This window comes from Poeciliopsis prolifica, unplaced genomic scaffold, assembly GCF_027474105.1.
Source record: "Poeciliopsis prolifica strain line A6 unplaced genomic scaffold, Auburn_PproV2 SCAFFOLD007, whole genome shotgun sequence".
In the NCBI taxonomy this organism is placed as follows: domain Eukaryota; kingdom Metazoa; phylum Chordata; class Actinopteri; order Cyprinodontiformes; family Poeciliidae; genus Poeciliopsis; species Poeciliopsis prolifica.
In genome coordinates, this window is record NW_026562382.1 from 6636619 (window position 1) to 6658437 (window position 21819).

At 38.2% G+C, this 21819-nt stretch overlaps 2 protein-coding genes across 2 annotated transcripts in view; one reads left to right on the plus strand and one right to left on the minus strand.

The window, feature by feature from the left end:
- Positions 1 to 3260: 3260 nt before the first annotated feature.
- On the plus strand, positions 3261 to 10930 carry ecrg4a (ECRG4 augurin precursor a). Its single transcript, XM_055032011.1, has 4 exons — positions 3261 to 3416; positions 9271 to 9318; positions 9425 to 9594; positions 10571 to 10930. The coding sequence occupies exons 1-4, from the start codon at positions 3296 to 3298 to the stop codon at positions 10712 to 10714; spliced, it is 483 nt and encodes a 160-aa protein (XP_054887986.1). The 5' UTR covers positions 3261 to 3295; the 3' UTR covers positions 10715 to 10930.
- Positions 10931 to 11009: 79 nt separating this feature from the next.
- The window catches only part of uxs1 (UDP-glucuronate decarboxylase 1), a 32050-nt gene continuing 21240 nt past the window's right edge, over positions 11010 to 21819 (minus strand). The window contains exons 10-15 of the mRNA XM_055032009.1: positions 19619 to 19738; positions 19349 to 19392; positions 14311 to 14371; positions 14118 to 14175; positions 13555 to 13658; positions 11010 to 12656 (exon numbers count right to left, since the gene is read on the minus strand). Coding sequence (XP_054887984.1) covers positions 12525 to 12656; positions 13555 to 13658; positions 14118 to 14175; positions 14311 to 14371; positions 19349 to 19392; positions 19619 to 19738 — 519 coding nt within the window. The 3' untranslated portion in view covers positions 11010 to 12524. The remainder of the gene's footprint in view (positions 12657 to 13554; positions 13659 to 14117; positions 14176 to 14310; positions 14372 to 19348; positions 19393 to 19618; positions 19739 to 21819) is intronic.

Sequence of the window (21819 nt, forward strand, 5' to 3'; positions counted from 1 at the left end):
TTTGTGAGCAAATTCTGAAAGACCTCCATACTTCAGAGCCTTTACTCACACACATATACATCCAAAAGATCTTTCAGCCTGCGCTGAAGTGCAAGTAGACGGGTAGGTTCAAAACAATTATCAAATGAAGGTGTAGGCGCTGGCTTTGAAAATATTTACCCCACCAGGATCGACTTCTCTCTCTGGCCTTCATGATTTTTAGTCCCTCTGTCAGTCCCATTTCTCGCTCGAGTCCTTTTCCTGTCAGAGAATTACAAGCGGTAACTGAGTGGAACAGGAGTGATTACTGCGCCCGAATCCACAATGTGGCTTTACGCTTCAAGTAAAATGTTGTTAAACCACCTTCTCAGATACTCACTAGGTGGGTTTCAGGAATTCAGGCATCTGGTCTGTGTTCAGGCTTTTGTCTTTGATCCTTGTCATTAGAAATATGAATCCAAGAACAATGAACTTCTCAAAAGACAGGAATTAGAAATGGGCTTTCTAAAACTATGAGGAATGACATCTATTGACCGACAGCGGAGGCTTGCTGCTTTCACCGAGCGCCTAGTGTGAAGCAGATCAGTTCAGCCCATTTCTTTAACGACCCGTTTGCTCAGAGATGAGCGCCGTGCAAAAGAGCAAAGGCTTCAAAATTATTTTTATTCATAAAGATGACAAGGTCACTTCCAGCAACACTGAATTAAGAGGCTTTTGTTTGCATATTCATTTAAGCGTTTTGTTTTTTCCGTCGTTTTAAATATTTAATTCACTTGCATCCCGACTCTCCTCCATCTGCTATTCATTCTGCAGCGCTCCCTGAAAGCAGCAGAACCGTCTGCCAGCTGCTGGTTTCCTGCATTCCAGTTCGACCCCCGAGACACACAGGCTCTGCTTGTAGTTCCAAACCAAACATCTCCGCTGCCTGACAGACACATTCTCTATTTCACAAGTGAAACAAAACATTTCTAAATAGGTTTTACTTTTACTGTTCTGCCTAATCAACAAACACACTATCAGCAGTCTCGGAGACAATGTGCATAACTTTTTAAATACAAAAGAAAAGTTTCATGTCAGTGAGACAATATATTGCCATTTCTAAAAGTGACAGCACTGTTTTCTTAATTAAAAATAGGAAAAAAGAGTAGTTGAATTTCTCTGGGCGATCTGTGATGAAATGGTATCTGATTATACTAAGGGTCTCAATAAAGAAAGAGAAAAAGTTCAAAATTGGTTTCAAAAGCACAGTTTTAATGTCAGAAGTTCAGTGTGCAGAGAGAGTTTATTAAAGTGGAGGCTCTTAGGGAAAAGACTAAATCTCCCTTCTTCACCATGTGTACAACTGTTAGCCAGGCGGGTTCCATAAATTAAAATGCCCTCGCTTATTACTGAATTACAAAAAAATAGACCATTTGCAATTAGAAGATATGACAGAAGTTCAAGTTTGTAAATTCTGCCAGCTTTTACAGTTGAACATGTTCTGCAGAAGTATGCAACCATAACTGTTTAGCTTGATGTAAAAACAAATAAGTCTGAATGGATAGTAGAAATCTAATGACTGAGCCCTGTGGCACACCATAAAAGTGGGGGAAAATACAAATCACAATCAAGTAACTATGTTACTTTCGGTTGTTGCAAAACTGGTGTGTGTATCAAATAAGACTAAAAACAAAATTGATTTCACATAATAGCCATAGGTGATGCCTTAACGAACCTTCAAGAACCTCTGCCACTCTGCCTTCAGCACTTCGTGACAGCAATGCTTCTCCATGATGCAGTTTACAGAGTGTCGTAGTCCGTATGATGAGCTCAGCAGACATGCATTTCCACCAGGTGATTGCTGATTGGCTAATTGCTGCTGCCACTAGTCTTGGAAACTCCAGATCCGAGAGGAGCTTTGAGTAGATCAGTAGCACGGGCAAGAGACTAGGTACCCTGAACGGTTGCCTTGGGAGATTCATTCAAAACATGCACGCATGTAAGAGAGGCTGTGAAAAAGCCCACATTATGAGCTTCAGGTAAAACCAGCAGCGGTAATTAAAGTAATGTGGCGTGAAAGCAAACTGCACCAGGTGAAAATGGAACAAATGTTGCAAATTTGATCCCCAACCGAACCCACCGGACCATCAGGTGTGAAAACAGTCAGAATCTCTTTTGTTGCAAACGTGAAATAAAACAATTTATAGAGCGGGTGGCACAGTGAATGATTTGAAAAGAATCACATTTTGGCAGTTCTTTAAAGCTACGGGTATGAAAATGACAGTCAAAGTCCCCGCTCTACCACAGACATTTTAAATGACTGAATTACCTCCTCAGCATATCTGCAGAGGCCTGGTGATGCAACAATCATCTAATTAAGGGATGCTTTATGCATCTATAACATTTTACTTCAGAGTTTTACAAGAGGCTATAGAATCATCTAAACATATGCTGCAGTCTGATTGGTGTTTCCTCACTTATTAACTTACTTCCTGATTGTGTGACGCAGTAGTCTTTGAAAGACCGTCACCTGCAAACACTGCAGAAGTGTCCTGTTTGACCCGCACTCAGCCTACTCCTGCAGGTTTGCCCAATCTGGATGTGGCTATTCATCATTGCTCTCATCAATATATTCTTGCCATAAAGGTGCTGCCACAGCGTACAAGTCAAATGGATTACCTGAGAAACTTTCTGAATTCTCCCCCAGGACTGCAGGATTGGATGCAGGTGGCCAGGCATCTGAATCCCTGGAAGATTCAGATACCGCTGACCCCATCCATCTTCTTCAAAGCTCTCTGATCTAATGGTTGGTTAGATTTGTAAAGAACGCCATTCTTGTGCATTTACCAAAGTCTCGCTGAAGTCATCTGGTAACTGAAGTGGATCCTGGTGGGAGGTTTCTGCATCTCCTTTTCATTCTCTAAAAAGAGTCACCTAGATTTTCTCAAGGTACTTACTTCCCTTACACAACCTCACACAATCCAGAGTCTCATTCAAAAGGAGTAATTCAAAAAAAGTCTCCTGCATCAAAAGATGTAAAAAAGTTTCCTGAGGGAAAAGAAAAGTAGCACTGAACTGTTCAGAACTCGCAGATCACAGCATTTTAAAAAGCATTTATCCCACTTTCTCCTTCATTTCCTGCTCCTTTTGTTGCATGAGTATTCATGGAAAAGTACTTTGGATGCAAAATTCCTTTAAGAAAAGAAAAGCTCAGATGTAGTGTTATTTGCGTAGGCAGGGAGGTAAAAGACATTCCACTGCCACGGGCCAGTTTCCATTTGGAAAGTTTGTGCAGCCTCCCTCCCTCCATCTCCTCCCTCCAGTCGTCCAGCAGTTTATGAACAGTTGTTGCCTGCAAGGAGTCCTCGAAAGACTCAGCGTGTACAAGATGGCTTCCCAGAAGCTCTGTTTGAGGGTTATTGGGTTGGCTGCATTGCTGACACTTACAACTCTAGGAGGTAAGCATATTCTACAATATTTCTTTGGCTTTTCTTCTGCTTCAGTGAGGCTTCACTTGTTTTGTGTCTTTTCTGCACATTAGCACACTCTCTTTTTTTCCGTTTCCCTTTTCTTCGTTGTGTGGTTGGACACATGTTTGCTCTTGGAGAAGAAAATGGATGAATTTCAAATAGTGCAACAATTTTATTTCACATTGAGTGAGTCTTAATTCATGCATCTGCCTCAAAATGTGCATTTTATCAATGCAGTTTAAAGCAGAGGAACATTTAAAACCCAGATGCTTTGATATTTGACGAGAGAAAAAAATCCATCCCAATCAATATTATTTTATTGCATGAGTCACGACACAGTTTACCTTTAATTATAAGCCTGGACTGCATTTCCAGGAACTCATGCGCTGTGTTCAAACCAGTCAAAGTCAGAAGGAAATTCTTAGAAAAGATTAAAAAGAAGACAGAGAATACTTCACACATAACCGAGACCATCTGGGCCCGGGCTGCGTCAGAGTCAGTCCAGTCTGACATGGAGAAGGGAAACAGTTCAGAAATCAAACATGTCCCTTTAGAATATCTTCCTTTTTTCCTTTTGATTACTAAATTTTAATGGCAAAGTTTGGATTTCTGACGTTTCCTTCTGCAATGTTTCTCAAGGAAATTTTAGCATCGATAAACATTGCAGTTGAAAATATTAACAGTGTTTTTGAGATAAATGTACTAACAAATGTTGCATTGAAAGTGAAACAAAAAAAAAGAAGACACTGAAATGCAAAATAAATACATTAAAAACAAATAACTAATTCGTAATCAAGTCGTCACACTGTCAACAACTCTGGAGTCCTTGGAGCTAATATATACAGAGGCAGGCCAGTTACAAGAAGAAAAACTCCATTCAATGCTAAATATGAAAATATTACTGTCAGAGTAGTTGAAGGCATGAAAAACTTACATGAAATCAGCAGCAGACATTTTTCAGCATTTTTGTGATCTATGGCTTGTAAAAGCTACATTCTTGGAACAGGAAGCTTGAATATGCCGAGCAAACAAATGATTTGTCCAATATGAGAAGCACCAGGATGTAGTCATAAAATATTCAAAGTGCTTTGTACAATTTATACTGTGGTAAAGGCAAATGGTAGAAAAACTGAATCCTGATGAAGAGATTCTCTGGATTCCTTGACATGAATAAAGACGTCTAAAGCCTTAATTATGATCACTGTCTTTATTGCATATTTATAAAACAGCAAGGTTCTCCAGAATAACATGGAGGCATTCAACCCAGAAGGATTGACGATAAAAGAAAGTTTCCACCATGATGATATTACATAGATAAAGGCACAAAGTGTTGGTTCATCAGACCACTTCAGTAGAACTTAAATATATTAATAATAATAAATAGACCTCAAGACAACTTACTCCTACTTAGCAGATATTTCTGTGGAACATTTGTTCTAATTATTCACCTATAAACCAACCAAGTTCCTTCTTGAAACTCATTCGGTATTTTCCCTGATTGATAACCCGGCTCAGTCTAGTTCCTGAAAGGTGTGAAAGGAAGTTACAGGAAACGTACAGAAATTACTGCTGTAACGTTGCAAAAACATGTTTGAATAATACAATAAATCTTAATCGAACAAGATTTATAAAGTGAGAATAAATAAGTGAGAAATTAGAGCCGAATGTTTGTGCACTTTGAGTGTTTGAGACCTAAATCGAATTAGTTATTTCTGCACACAACCTTGGCCAATATATCTGATTCTGTTCTTACATTTGCAATACTTTTCTGTGCTACTTCACTTCTTAAAGTAAATCAATAAACCCTGGAAAGCGAAATGCCAAGTCAATAAATCCATCTGTTACTGCAGAATCTCAGTCTGAACCAAAAATAGTTTTTGCTTTTCAAAGATAAATGCTGCTCCAAAAGCAGTGTTTAAAAAAATCTATCTTCAGCTTAACACAGCTCTTTCTTTCTTTTTTTTTTTAAATTCTTTTTTTAGTAACTCTGGCATCAATGTGTCTTTAAAGTATTATTTTCACTGAATACTTTAAGAAAACATACCGGTATTAATTTCCTTTTCGACAGTTGGGGATAAATTTATTCACACCTTTTTTTTTTAAATTTCAGCTAATTGCCTTTGTGTGAGTGACTTTTGAAGAAATAAGTTGCTCCTTTATTGTTTAATTCATCTGCACAGAAACCTGGTTATAATTAATCTCCTCCATCTGTAACCCCGACCACATGGTGAACATGTTCTGCTCGCTGGCAGACGGGCTGAGATTTAGAGCTGACGTCTAAGCTGTTCAGTTTACTCTGCGATAGATTTTCTTCAGTCTGCCTCGAGTTTTAAAACCCAGAAGATAAAACCCATGTATAAACTCTCAGAGAGCGTAGCTGAGCCGTTTGCAAGAGCAAATGCACAAAGAAAAGATCATCCAAGTTGGTGAAGTGGAAGATTTGTTGTTGGTTGCCTTTGGTCCCAGAGTATTTTGAATACAGAGCAGACTTTTTCCTCCGGGCGCTCAAATAGCCACAGGAAACAGATGCAGCAATAATATTCATAAGTAAACAAGCTGAAAACTTGTTCCCCTGGACTTGGCGAGTTATTTTATGGGCTTTCGCTTCTGTTTTAGCATCTTTCAAAGCACTAAATGTGATGTCAGCTACTTTCTTTATGCTTTTATAGTTAAGTAAACAGATTTTTGTTATGAATAAAATAATGTAAAAAAAATTTGGCTTCATACAAAATATTCAATGCAAGAACAGCTTACAACGCATGTTTTAAAGTTACCTCTTTTAAACGGAGTCTAAATGTTGCTGCAGGCTGTAGCCTGTCACTGTGGGACAAAGAGTCGCTCATCATGATCACATTTATCCTTACAGTTTTATAAAGATAAACCTGATGTTGGAGAAATGTAAAAAAGATGCTGATCGTTATATTCTGTAGGCAACCGCATCTCACATTGCACCAGACGGTCTCTCTCTACCTTCATCCTCTCTGCCCTCATCCTCATGCAAATTTGTTCTCCAATCTTCATCAGTGTCACTTTCTAGCACCAGGTACTTCTGGAGCACGTCGCGTTCGTCCGTCCAAAGTCTAATTTGTCTTCACTACGCTCATCCGAAGGTGTGATTTCCACCCCCTTCCACCTTGAGTGGGTGTTAAATGAGGCTTAATTGACTCTGCTAAAGAAGGAAAATGGGATCTGAGCGAATAGTTCACTTTAAAAGATATTTTAAAATCTGCCGCATGGGCTTCCCTTTATTGCAACCTTCATTCAGATTCAGTCTTCCTTTCTTTTTTCTCTTTCTGAGTACTAGCAGCTTTGAAGCATAATGTCAAGTCGTTTTTAACATATTCAAGAAGTGGGTGGAAGTGTAAACCTTTTAAATTCCCCCTCCTTATCCATTTATCCTCATAATGCCTGCATAACCTGACATACAGTTAGGGCCAGAAATATTTGGACAGTGACACAAGTTTTGTTATTTTAGCTGTTGACAAAAATATGTTCAGAAATACAATTTATATATAGTATGGGCTGAAAGTGCACACTCCCAGCTGCAATATGAGAGTTTCCACATCCAAATCGGAGAAAGGGTTTAGGAATCATAGCTCTGTAATGCAGAGCCTCCTCTTTTTCAAGGGACCAAAAGTAATTGGGACAATGGACTCTAAAGGCTGCAAGTAACTCAAAAGGCCTTTCCCTCGTTAACCTGTAATCAAGTAAGTAGTTAAAAGGTCTGGGGTTGTTTCCAGGTGTGTGGTTTTGCATTTGGAAGCTGTTGCTGTGACCAGACAACATGCGGTCAAAGGAGCTCTCAATTGAGGTGAAGCAGAACATCCTGAGGCTGAAAAAAAGGAAAAAATCCATCAGAGAGATAGCAGACATGCTTGGAGTAGCAAAATCAACAGTCGGGTACATTCTGAGGAAAAAGGAATTGACTGGTGAGCTTGGGAACTCAAAAAGGCCTGGGCGTCCACGGACAACAGTGGTGGATGATCGCCGCATACTTTCTTTGGTGAAGAAGAACCCGTTCACAACATCAACTGAGGTCCAGAACACTCTCAGAGAAGTAGGTGTATCTGTCTCTAAGTCAACAGTAAAGAGAAGACTCCATGAAAGCAATACAAAGGGTTCACATGTAGATGCAAACCATTCATCAATTCCAAAAATAGACAGGCCAGAGTTAAATTTGTCCAAAAACACCTCAAGAAGCCAGCCCAGTTCTGGAAAAGTATTCTATGGGCAGATGAGACAAAGGTCAACCTGTACCAGAATGAGAAGAAAAAAGTTTGGAGAAGAAAGGGAACGGCACATGATCCAAGGCACACCACATCCTCTGTAAAACATGGTGGAGGCAACGTGATGGCATGGGCATGCATGGCTTTCAATGGCACTGGGTCACTTGTGTTTATTGATGACATAACAGCAGACAAGAGTAGCCGGATGAATTCTGAAGTGTACCGGGATATACTGTCAGCCCAGATTCAGCCAAATGCTGCAAAGTTGATCGGACGGCGCTTCACAGTACAGATGGATAATGACCCCAAGCATACAGCCAAAGCTACCCAGGAGTTCATGAGAGCAAAAAGGTGGAATATTCTGCAATGGCCAAGTCAATCACCAGATCTTAACCCAATTGAGCATGCATTTCACTTGCTCAAATCCAGACTTCAGACGGAAAGACCCACTAACAAGCAAGACCTGAAGGCTGCGGCTGTAAAGGCCTGGCAAAGCATTAAGAAGGAGGAAACCCAGCGTTGGTGATGTCCATGGGTTCCAAACTTAAGGCAGTGATTGCCTCCAAAGGATTCACAACAAAATATTGAGAAAAAACTTTTTTGTTTGGGTTATGTTTATATGTCCAATTACTTTTGAGCTCCTAAAATGTGGATTTGTAAACAAATGTGTACAATTCCTACATTTTCTATCAGATATTTTTGTTCAACCCTTTAAATTAACGTTACAATCTGCACTTGAATTCTGTTGTAGCGGTTTCATTTCAAATCCAATGCGGTGGCATGCAGAGCCCAACTCACAAATATTGTGTTACTGTCCAAATATTTCTGGCCCTAACTGTATATCATGAGTCCAAGTTTGAGTTCTCCTTGAATTTGGAATAAGATATTTAACAGTCAATTAAAGCTCTAATTTTATAAAATATGTTGTCTATATACTTGTTAAAATTGCCCCTATGTCCTGAGAGTATGAGACAAAAAAACATGTGGAAAAAAATCAAGCTCTTCTGCTTCTGTTCGGTGCTTCATCTGCAATGTGTAGAAATGCACAGCTCTGTCAGAAACGACCGATCAGATCCAGAATCAGGGACTTAACGCTGCCAATCATCCTCGTGTTCTGCCGCAACAAGCTTTTTGAGTACATTCGTAATGTTGACGTGGCCTAAAATGAAAACGAGTTTGACATCCCTGGTACAACGGGATACTTTTATTACATACTCAAAACAAGACATAACCAAAATCTCTCTGTCACTGTGATTTAACATAATGAATAACAATGTTCCCAGTTGTTAATGTATCAAAAACAAAAGTCTGCTCACCTGTTTATATGAAACAGGAATTATGTTCTGAGAGACAAATAGGGGGTTTCAAAATAAATAACGTTCTGAATATACTGTAAGTGCTTCCCAAGGTTCTTCCTCCTCTTTTGTTAAGGCGTTGTGTTGTTCAGAGGGACGCGTTGTGGAGACATGACAGGCAAAGAACGGGCCGAATAGAAAGATTCAAGGCTTCTCAACACTTCAGCAAAGCACTTTCCTGGATGTGAAGGTTGTCTTGACTTCAGATCAGAATGGCTTTGAACAAAAGCCTCTTACGTTTCTATTGGCTCTCCTTTTCAGACGTGTCCAGCGAGAACCGCCTGCAGAAGATCTTAGTGAAAAGAAATGGTAACACTCGGACGCCACCGATTTTCTTATTTATCATTTATTAAACTGACCCACATTAGAAAAAAAAATCCTGTTAATGTGTTCCCTCTTTCACTAATTTATGTAGCGGCAGACGCTGAACATGCTCCATCCAAGTCTTCGGTTGCCATCCCTTCGTCTAAGGCCCAAGAGTTCCTGGCCAAGCTGAGCAGAACAAAGAGGAACGTCTGGGATCGCAGCAGGCCAGACGTCCAGCAGTGGATCATGCAGTTTATGCAAATGGGATTTGATGAACAAGTAAGTTTTCTATCATTTACTTTTTTGTTGTTGTTGTTGAAAAATTGATGAGTTCTTGGTGTAGCTACCAGACATGAGCACTTTCCTCAAGAATACAGAAAATAAAGTGTCCTTAATGAGCAGAGATGGAAAACTGTTCTCACCTCTACGGTTTAAAGTTGATACGACTCCCAGACTGACTGTACAATCAAGAGTTCACAGCGAGGTCAAGAAGATTCAGTCCCTTCGGATGAAATTATGGTTGATTTAGCTTTTACCAATGTGACTTGTGCTTTATCAAATAGGCTTCAAGTGAGACATTGTTTTTCTTTGAAACTTTTCTGTTTTTTACCTTAATGGCATTTAAGACGTTAAAGAATTTAAAAAAGCTCGAATTAGAGAAACTGAAACTTAAAGCACGTAGTAAATAAAACACAGAGTAAACATCGGCCTCTTCTAAATGATCCTCTGCAGAAAGCACCTCTACCTACACATATACTGGAATAAATAATAAATACAGATGAAAAGCTGACCGTAGGAAAACATGTTTCTCACACAGAAGTTTAAAGCTACTCACTGATCCAGACTCGGCCGTCTTTCAGGTCACTGACCACCATGATTTCACCAGAGACGGTGAGGAACAGAGAGCAGAGATAAGAGCAGGGAGCGAGAGAGGCAGACCACTCAGAATAACCCCCCTGCTGCGACCGTTTCCAACAGCCGACAGCACGTTACAGGCAGCCACAGCAGCGTTTCACCAACACTCACTGAACATTACACCTCCTGCATATGCCATCGGTTGTTGCTTCCTTAAAAGGCCAAAGCTGTCAAACGATTGGCCTTTTCAAAGTTTGTCTTTCATAAGGGTTTATTTATTTATTTTTGTTCATCACGGTGCTGCCTCCTGCCAGTCTCAGCGGACGTCTTATCAGTTGCTGGTTTGTCTGTTGTTGAGTTCACCGAGCCTGATGCGTCTGCGGCGTCTCTTTCTCGCCAGAGGCTGGAGGCCGACCTGCAGTACTGGATGGACCACGCCCGCTCCCACGACCAGGGTCGGCAGCATCACTACGATGAAAACGCCCCCATTGGGCCAAGGTCTTCTTACAGGCATGGGGCAAATGTCAACTACGACTACTATTAACACCGCCCACACACGCGCCGATCTTCCCAGCTGTGATAGAAGCTAAAGCAAAATGATGGCTTTAATGCCTGCCAACATTTTCACAGCAGTCCTGCCAACTTATTTTGATTGCATCCGTCAGTAAAGCTCTGCAAGTGTTTCTGTAGTCCTACAATAAATGAAAGTTTGGCTTCAAGCACAACTTTTAATAGAAATAAAGACAAGGTTTGTACTGTCTTTTGTCTCCTGATTTTATTATTTTACTCGCGTCACCTTCATTTGAAGTTAATTAATTGTAATCAAATTCAAAAGGGAGAGATGATAAAAGCAGACATTGGCACTTTTGTCTGAGTGAGAAGGTTTCAAGTCCTATTGGAGCCTCCATAGAGATTAAGAGTAAAAAATGAAGTGCTCTAAAATGACTTTGGATGTGGCCAAATCCAGACCTGATTTCTCCAATCACCACCAGATGGAGCAACTTCAGAAGTGGATTTTTTTTTTCTTCCACGCAACAATTTCTTTAGTATATTTGGTCACTGTAAAGAGAGTCATCTCTTCCATGACTGGTAGATTATAATCCACCCATGATGCTTTTGTATTAAATAAATAAAAAATAGTGTTTCATTTTTCTAAATAAAAACAAGATCGAGGCTTTAATTCGGTAAAAATAAAAGTTTCCTCTTCATATTAAACACATTAGATCAGCAAAGTTTTAAGACTGACACATTTCGATTCGATAGTTCTAGGTTGTTTTTTTATTATTTAAAAAAACAGCAGATTCTAAAGAATAAAAATAAATTAAAACAAAATCATAAGTGTATCAGATTATCAATGGAAGACAGTTTTAAACTCCAATCTTAAGTTTTCTAACCCTTCCTCGGTTTATTTTAATTTTTTTTTTACCTCAGATGTTTTGCTGCTCTTCAAATTCTGTTTAATTACTGCAGTTCATTCTCGTATCCAAACAAAGGCACTTCATTTGTTGAGATAAATAAGTAAGAAGATCAAATTTCTTAGTGCTTGTACACTCAGTGTGATAATATACAACAGCTTTGAATCCCAAACAACTTTAGACATAAAACATTTCTTTTGACTGAGGTTTTCTTACCGCTACATATTCTGTTCGTTTTGTCTTAATTAGAAATCTTTTGAAGCTTTTAGCAGAAGTTCCTGAACTAAAGTGGCAACATCACATGCAAATTATTGGAAATATTTTATTAAAATAGCATCTTCACATCAATATGATACTGCACACTGCGACATGAACATTTCACAAACACGATATCTTTATAAACAATTATGGCGCCGTAAACTGTCGCCCTGGAGAATTTGTCCACAACCTGCCGTGCGGTGCAGGTTTGGCAGACTGACGCAACGAGGCGTCCGGTGGGAAAACAAACTCGGACGGCTCCTCTCCAGACACGAAACACCAGGAAACTGATGAGCGCCATTCGTTTCCGCCAGGTCTGAGCTGCTCGCCGGGTTTCTCATGGCGGTGTATTAAATAATAGCAAGAACATCACAAAATCCACAAAAAAAACAAACTCCCAAAACATAGGCTGGATTTCCAATCCTCCGCCACAGCAGGTAGCCTCTTTGATTCAGGCTTGTCCATCAGTTTTGAAAGCTTCAGGGAGGGAGACCTCACCAAGTCACAGCTGCCGCTCTGACACAAGGCAACATCCGCTTTTAAAGAGAGCTCAGACAGAAAGCCGCCTCCGTGACCCAAAACGGGACACTGTTCCAAAAAGTGCTCTACTCAGCAGGATACATCAGAGAGAAGCTCCTCTCTGATGGTGGAGGAGTGTTCGGCAGAGCAGTCGGCTGCTGCTCAATTATGTCTGGGCCTTCCTTTCTTCATGCGGGCTGCTTTAGGTTTGGGGATGTACTGGTTGTTGGCCTGGTGTTCTAGTTCTCTGCTGAAATATTGAATGGTTTTGTTCAACCCTTCCTCCAGCGGCACCTGTTCACACAAAACAGTATTACTCTGTTAGTATAAATAACTGACGTGAACGTCACACGCTACAGACACGTTTAGTTACACAGATAGTTGCGGGTTTTTGAAGTGGGGCTTTGAGTAAATTAATAACTTCATTTTTTGATGAAAGACATGTTAGCTTTCAAGCTAGTACCCAGTGAGTGTGTGGCTAACAGAAAAAAAAAAACCTTTCTGCTTCCTTAAAACTCCAATCTTAAAAAGTCATTGTGCTTGTAGAACGCCTTCACGCCGCCATTACGTTTGTCTTTGAATGTTGATGAATGGAGATGTACAGATAAACTTATGACTGAAGTTAGAGGATTTTAAACTTAACCAGTTAAAAATGACAAACCCTTTCTGCCGCTAGCGCTAGACTAGACATTTGTTTTGATTGCATTGACCCAAAATACTGTACATCATAGTCCACTTCCTGCTTTTGGAGCGGTCTCTGGTCTGCTTGGTATTCACATGCACATTTAAACCACATCAGAGTTCCCTTCAACTGAGCTAAGAACTAGGTTTTTAGGTTTTGGTTGAAATGAACCTGACTTTCTGGGGAAGTAAACCAGAGTTGGGTTAAAGTGGACTAAACAGGGTAGGTGTGAATGCACCCTGATTTTTTCATATAGCTTCGTTAACTTATTACTATTGTGTACGGACTATACACAATATAAAGTTTGTAAATATATGAACTTTCCAACACTATATATAGTTCTCCATGACTGTAGAGGTTTCCCCTCTACAGTCATGTTTCATGTCTGTTTCTGTTCCACAGCTTAAAGCCTCCAAGGATTTAGCATTTGATCTTTAAAGCAACTTTTATGTCAACAACCAAAGGCTACATGTGTGGATGGGAACAGCTAATGTCGTGCAGCACACATACCACGGGTTCCCAGCCGAGCATCATCTTGGCTTTTCGGATGTCGGGTCGCCTCCTCTGGGGATCGTCCTGGGCCTCCGACAGAAACTGGATCTGACTTCGGCTCACTGCGTGTCCGCCATACGCATTTAGATTCATTCGGATGGGTTTAGGGACAGAGAAAAACATGTTCACAGGGGCGAAAAAACTGTAATAACTGAACTTTTATGAGATTCCAGGTTTTGGAGAGTGTGGGTGTTATTTACAACAGTTTTACAAATCTAAATATTAACTGGAGAAATAAAATAGCAGAAAACAATCTGATCTCAGATTTTCACATTATTACCTAGTAAAACATTCCCCATCTTCCTTTCCCTGCAGATGAACTTATCTATGTGCCACATGCAGTGGCAGGAAGATTTTGAAGGTTTTCACTCAACACGATATGAATCGTGATAGCTTTTGCATGCATATTTCCTACATAATTTATTCTGTGTTGGTCTGAAAATTGGACAAGAGATAAACGTGAATGAGGGATTACAGGGGTCACAAGCCTGCACTGACAGCGAGAGGGATTACCGTCTTACCAACAAGACTTTTGATGAGTTGGGCAAACTCCAATATGGTGTGTTCTTCTGGGTTTCCCTGAAATTACAACATGTATGTTCATTAAATCATTCTTGTCGTACACGTGAAGATGCATGACAAACGCTTCCATTCCTATGAAGAGTAAATTTTGTGCATCAAAATTTGAGCAACGTTTTTAAGAATGTTGCTCACCAAGTTGACTGGGCTGCTGATGTTGCTGTTCATCAGCAACACGAGGCCGTTGACCAGGTCGCTGCATAAAAACAAAGAAAGAAAGAAAGAAAAAAAAAAAGACAGTTTCGTCATCATCAAAGTTACACAATTTAATAGATATATAATAAAAATGCTATTATTTAATCATTAAATCCATTTTCAATGTGCTTCCAAAATTCATTTTAATCCATTATGTTTACTTCACTGTATAAAAAGACACAAAACAATTTTCCCTCACTCTGACAGTTAATCAGATAGAGGTGGTGATTATGACATTTTCATCTTTATAAATGCCATGATAGATTGACATACGGTTAGAATACGGTTGAATTGCATTTTAACATGTATAATTTGGGTCAGCTGCTTTGGGTTTCCTCACAGTTGATTGTTGGTGTTTTGACCCATTCCTTCATACAGAATGACGCCATAATAAAGCACGGGACAGTGAAGTCTGTCATCTCTAGAAAGTGTCCCGATTTATTGGACCTAAACATTTGAAACATTTCCAAATGGTGAGGTTCAACCAGGACAACAGCTCATCACCCAACACCTCCACCCTCATCCTGGATGAAATTATGAACACGTGTTTCCTCAAATCTTTAGATGTCTGGAAGAAAGCCGAAGATGAGGCATTTTATTTTACAGCCTGACACAGAATCCAAGTTTCAACAAAAAACTTGGAGGGAATGCCTTCATCTGTAAAAAAAAATCTGACTGCAGAACTGACTTTGACAGAAACTCTGTGGATATATATATTTTTTGAACCAGAGAGATTTCCTCGAAGCCTGACCAGCTTGGAAAAACTTTTGCAAAGCAGAAAAAATAATGTCAATTTTAAATGCAAAATATTATCAGACTCCTGAATTCTGGAGTTGAATCATAAGGTGCTTCAACAAAACCACTGGGTGTGAACACGTCCACCAGGTCGTTGCTGCAGCATATCTTTATAGTTGCTGTGGTAAAACTGATTTTCTTAGACATGATTATGGCAAAGAATCATGTCTCTGAGCTTTGGCTCAGGTCCAAAGCTCAGAGACTTATCGTGCACACATAATAATCTGAGGAATTCATTCCACTTCAATAAGGAAATACTGTGAGTGTTACCACCAGCGTTGCATGGTCACCAGATTGCAGATCTAACCATCTGATTTAAAAGCTGATCTTTTTCCAATTTATACTCTAAAGTTTAGATGGAAATAAATTGAGTAGACAGAAGGACAGAAACATTGAGTTTCAGCAATTGAATGTTGTGACACTATTTAACACTGTTGTTTGTATTTCCTTTTAATTCTTGTAAAGCACTTTTTATTGCCTCGTTGCTGAAAATGTGCTATATAAATAAAATTGCTTTACCTTACCAAGAAAAAGTATTTTATCTTTGTACTGCAAATATTTCTGCGTATGTTGAAAGGCTAAAGAAATGTCCGACAATATCGTTGTTGGCTAAAAATTGACTTGTCGGCAAAGTCATTATTGTGACGGTCCTCTGTAGACATTTGAGTTTGAAAGATCAATAAATTTCCATCAATACATCGAGGACTAAAAGAAATTATAAGAAGAACTTATAATTGCAAATTGTACAATGCTACCAACAATAAACAAAACTATTGCAGCTTTTAAAGATATGAACTGAGTTGTTTTTTTAAAATGATAATTGATTTCTGAAGACTACTTTCACAAATGACAGGAAAACTGACTCAAAGAAACTAAATCATAAACAATCAAACAGATTTCATAAACAACAAACCTGAATAGAAGAACCATAGACGTGTATTAGAGAGATCATGAACTATTAGATGTTTTCCCTCTAGAATTTACGACAACATTGAAATGTTTTTGAAGCAAAAGAAATATTTTCACCGTTCGTCTGGCATCCTGACAAAATTGGACCAGCTAAAATCCAAACCATCTGGAGAAACATCAGTTTTACAAATTACTCTACCCTAATGTCACAAATTACCAGAACGTAGGAGTGTCAACGCCTTTGTTTTTATTTTTAATTTCAATTAAACCCAGTTTAGCAACTTAAAACCCAGAAGTGAAGGGATAGAAAGAGTTGAAAAGAATCGTGCAAATTCTTCTGTCAGCAACATAAAAGTCAAAATGATTATGTAAATAGGTGTAAAAGAATCTGATTGTGATTTGGCAAAGATGACGATTATCTGAATATAAAAGCTATTAATAGTAACAATAGCTATTTGGAATAATTCTCAAATTTTCTTAATAGTAAGTAAAATAAGAGATAACTTGAAAAGTTACACTTCCATAATACTATTTACGTTTCCAGGGGGTGTAGTGAAGTGCCTCGTAACATTAAAAAAATAAGAAATAAAAATGAAGAAAACAAAAGTCCTAAAAGTAGCAGGTGTCAACAAATGAAGCTATAAATAACATAAAACATTGGACTAAGGACCAGTTCTTGCCTGTCGCACAGTCTTATTCTGTTGCAACATTTAAGCAGTTTTTCCTACTGAGATCTGATGTTATTTTGTCCCTAAAATGTTGAAACGTTTTGATCTCTGAGCCACGTATTCAAACAGATCTCTCTAAAGCTCTTGAAATTCTATTCACTGGTATTTTCACTGCTTCAAAAGTAAATATATTTTTGCTATAAACTGCTTCTGAAAAGGCCTAAACGGGAGCAGAGTGGTAAATTTACACAGATGTGATGGATGAGTGAAAGAACAGTCTGTTTATGATCGTTCACTTGGAATACCAGAGGAAGATAACATCACTGTCTTGACTGCCAAGCTACACATTGAATTTAATGAACGAAATCTGAGATGATGCTCAAGCTCTAAGCAGATGGCCTTATGCAACACGCTCGGTCCCAAAACCTTTAGGAGCTCTTTGTCACTGAACTGATGCTAAATATTAAGTTACCTAATGCGATGCTGTCAGTCTTGGTAATTATATCTCAAATAAATGCGTAGATGGATGTAACAAGAAGCACATTGTGCCTGCAGTGATTCAGAGGCTCCTGGTTATTAACAGACTGAATCGATTGTGGACATTTCATTTTGTACTGTTCCAGGAAAACGGCTTTGTTCCTTAATCTAATAAGATGGTTATGACTGACTTTGTAAATCAAAACAGTTTTAGGAACTTAAACGCAGAATCCCCCTATAGAAAAGCAGCTAAAGTTGGTTTGTGGCATTTCTCAGCATAATTGCTTGCTGTCCAAAGAAAAGCTGTAATTTACAACAATAACTTGTTGCAAATTTATTTACAACAATTATCTTTTGAGGTGCTTCAGCCATTACTTTACTGAAAAGAAATGTTTGTCCTTGACAGAACATGATTACTGGGGCAAAAATCATTAGCTGGGAAATTATTGATTAAACATGTTGGGATCTTTTGTTTAACATCACAGCTGCAGCTTGAGTCCATTCAAACAGCCCAATTATGCAATGTACAGAGCATGCATTTATGGTATGCAAAGAATAATAATCTACCAAGTGCTGTGTTGAAGCAGTTGTATTATTATAATCTTGGACACATTGATATTGTAATGAAGACTTCCATTTGACACAGAATGCAGCCCTACAGAACATTTGAGCCAGTTGTGGAAATCAAATAAGATACAATATTTAGCCCATTAAGATGTACAAGTGTTCTCACAATGAGATAAAACTTGTAAAACTTTAAATGGACTGACACAAGTTATCAATTTTCTGAACCAACAGTGGTTTTATTTTGAAGACCTGCACAATTTGCAACAATAAGGCCAGTCCATGAATCAGGAAATAGATTCTAGTAGAGTTATGTGTGGTTCTTATTATAAAGCTACAGCCAGTCACAAACTTTTTATCAATGATTTATGACTAGGACCTGTTATTGAGTCAAACACACCAATAAACACAAAACTTTGCACATTTCTGTTGGGATACTGACAGTAAAAGGTAGATTGGTTCAGCTACTCCTATCTTGTTAAATACTTCAGGTCAAAGTCAACTCTCACGTTTTTAGAGCACTCGGCGAAGTAAGTCTTAAGTATTTGTTTTTGCAGTTTTAGTTAGAGACCAATTCAAACACTCAAGACCCCAACTCTGTTTTGGAAATGGCGTGAGAACTGGCAAACTAAAGGCTGGAATCCAAACAAAAACACACACAAAGAAATTGGGCCTTTCAAAATGACCTTTTTCATAAGCAGGATACTTTCCCTTGAGGTATAAATGAAATGGCTGTTTTTTTTCCGAGCCAACAGAGAAAAAATAAACATGAAAATATTTAATACAAATTGAGCTAGCGCACAACAACTGAGAGCAGATGATCTTTTTGCTCTATGTAGCAAACTTATCACATGAATGCTTTTTGTAAGCCATTCTGATTGAACGCTACAGATGTCCAAAGTGTAATTACAGTTTTATAATTTAGAAATCTTTTTATATTGAACAAATAAAATAAAATTCCAGAAATTTCACCATTTCACTCTTGACAAGTTTAACTGGACGTTAATTTATTTTTTTTAATGTGAGGTCAGGGGAACATGATGTTGGTTTACCAAAAGGCTTCAAGCTTTTTCTTTTCTTTTTTCATAAAATGCATTAATATAAAAGTTCACCAAACACTGTTGACGCAAACGTCACACAGGGCAGCAGGTACATGGTTTGATGAGATAGGAAGACTTCAAATGCTCTGCATCTCTGATCTCTCGCTGTCAAATTGTTGAAATTAATCTCCTTATCCTCCACAAACAAACCGGTAACTACTGTTTGAACCTGGAATATATTGATATTTCTGACTCAGACCTGAAGCTGTTTCAGTCTGACTCACACCGATTCTAAATTTCTTCAAGGTATTCACAGAACAACTTACTGGCATGTTCTCTTTAATCTATACATCAAAGGGGGAAAAAACTGTTTTACTTTAGTGAATCTTTAGGGAACAAAACTACCAAATAAAATTTTAGAAAAAAAAAAAAAAAACACTAACAATGGATGATAATCTTTAAACTACAATATTAAATGGTTCAGTATTTGGGATTAAAATGGAAAATAAATGCTTAATTTCCTACCTTACATATTGGAAGGCTCTAGTTTGGGATCCAGTACCGTACACCTAAAAGAACAAAAATTACTAGTATTATTATTATTTGTCAATAAAAAATACATCTCCTCTGAAAACCCATCTGCATTTGCTAAGTTATAGACGTTTATGTTTAGGAGGCTGCAAGCTTGGTGATATCAATCACCAAGTGAAAAAACAGAAATCCTGTCTGTGAAAAATTCATTTATCACAGGAAAGAATTGAAAGGCGATGAAGTAAAAAGCTCAAAAACACATACAGTGAGAGGTTCTCCTTGAAGCGCCTGAAGGATGAAATTACTGACGACCCGTCCGTCATTCATGTGCATCCGGGAGCCAAACGTGTTGAAGATTCTTGCCACTCTCACCTCTACACCTTCCTGCAAAAACACAGAGGAAGGGGAGTTATGGTGCACAAGCTTTTACATTTCCCTCAGCCTTATTCATCTTATCTGCAGGAACCAAGACGTTTAGAGAAAATATTGTAATGCATCAATAAGTACTGACTAAAATAGGGTTAACTTTATTCTTTCATTCCAGCGGAAAAAAACCCAAAAACATACTTAGTGCATTAACTTGTCGAGATTTATGCAGCCTATTACAAAGAAGTGATCTCTAAGAAACAGTAGTCTTCACAGGTGCAAATATATATATAGAGATGGAGATGAATATTGATAAAGAAATCGATTCATATTATGTTGTGACTGTTGTCTTTGGCTGGGTGAACAAAATCCAGTCCAAAATCAAAATCACTACTGGCAGATGTTTATACTACAGAGCAGAACCTGGCATTGTTACTTCTCCCTACATCCAGTGGGTGGCGCAGGTTGCTACAATAGACAGCAGACACACAGGTACACCCGCTAGAAGAAAACAAACACTCCCTGTACAATACTTTAATTCTATTGGCTGAGAGGTTGCCAGGTGACTGTGCCAAAAGGTATTTCCAAAAGCTAGCAGAGTCCAAGCAGAGACCAACTGTGAGTGCGAGGAGAAGTTTTGGGTGCAAGCAATTCAAGTTTTGAGAAGACAGACATGGTGTCCTGCTTTCAAAATAAAAATGTAAGCAAAAGTATTAAAAGTTTTGAGAACAAAAGACATGAAATCCTACTTTGATATTGAACATGTGTGCTCTTGGATTATGGCATAAAAATTCCTCAATAAAAGCCATGTTGTCGTTGTATCAGACATTCAGATTGCTCAAGTCTTCTGGTTCTAGCTTATTCTGCATCCTCAGAACCAGAACCCAACCTGGAGAAGCAATATTCAGTTTTTATGCTCCACTAATCAAAACAGCTGAAACTCTGAGTTTCTTTAAATAAGGCCAAACAACCATCAAAGTTGCCTTTGATTAACAATAACTGGTACATTGACATTTTTACAACTTTAAACCAGTTTAATGTTTTTTGTTGTTTAGTGTGTTATGTTTTTATGGTACATACAAACCGCAATGTCAGCCTAAATCTGACTCCTATGGCTGCATAACTTTCTACTCATCGTAAATGTTAAATGTTAGGCACATACTGTAAAGATTAATCAGTTTTGAGGAAATAGATTGTGAAAAGAAATTCTACCTGACAAGTTCAGAATGATTTTTTTATATTTAGCGTCATTATTGTCAATGTTTTTCTTTGTCAATGTTGTGGAATGGGTTTATGGAATATTGTAACAAATTCAGGTTGCTTTAATTAAAATCACCTCGTCATCACCCAAAATTAAATAACATCATCACCCAACGTTACACAAACAATTTCTGGAAGAACAGTTTACAATATTCTAGTATGCAATTTTTTAATATTGAGGGAATAATTTGCAGGAAGAAGCACCGGGTGAAGGCTGAGCAATTATGCAAACTCTACATTAGCATAACAAACTATTTCTATACAAAAAAAAAATTAAATAAATAAAACAAGCAAAGTCGTGTATTATGCTTATTTGTTTTGTTTTGCAGAAACACAACAGACCGTGACTAATCCTGTCATCAGATTTGGAGAACACCTGGACGCATTTAACCTTTCTTGAAAAAAAAAAAAAAAAAAAAGACTGACTATAGTATGGTAATATCATCTTCAGGTAACATATTTTCTGATTGTGTTGACAGGAACAAAACTTTGCACACAAATTCTGTTTGCTTAGCCATTTAAAAAATAACTAAAAACAGAACAACCTAAATATTTCATCTGAAAGAGAAGATGAGAAATCATGTTTACATACTGATAAAAAGACAAGGCTCTGAACCTGAATTCGCTTTTCTCCCAGTTTTATGCCCACAAGCTACAAATAGCTGCCTTTCATTAAAGACACAATTATGAGAACAATCCCATTCATAAAAATAGAAGCGCATAATGTATATCACATAAATTGAATGCTTTAGACATGTAGGAGAAATCTAATTTCCCAATTTATGTTTTGAATATCTAAAACCTTACCTACTACAAACAGTAAATTAATGTGAACGCCT

What these genes read in the sequence shown, in the direction of transcription:
- ecrg4a (XM_055032011.1), top strand. Translation starts at nt 3,296, where the DNA reads ATGAACAGTTGTTGCCTGCAAGGAGTCCTCGAAAGACTCAGCGTGTAC. An exon ending in GATCTTAGTGAAAAGAAATG is followed by an intron (nt 9,319 to 9,424) that starts GTAACACTCGGA and finishes TAATTTATGTAG; the next exon opens with CGGCAGACGCTGAACATGCT. An exon ending in AAATGGGATTTGATGAACAA is followed by an intron (nt 9,595 to 10,570) that starts GTAAGTTTTCTA and finishes CTTTCTCGCCAG; the next exon opens with AGGCTGGAGGCCGACCTGCA.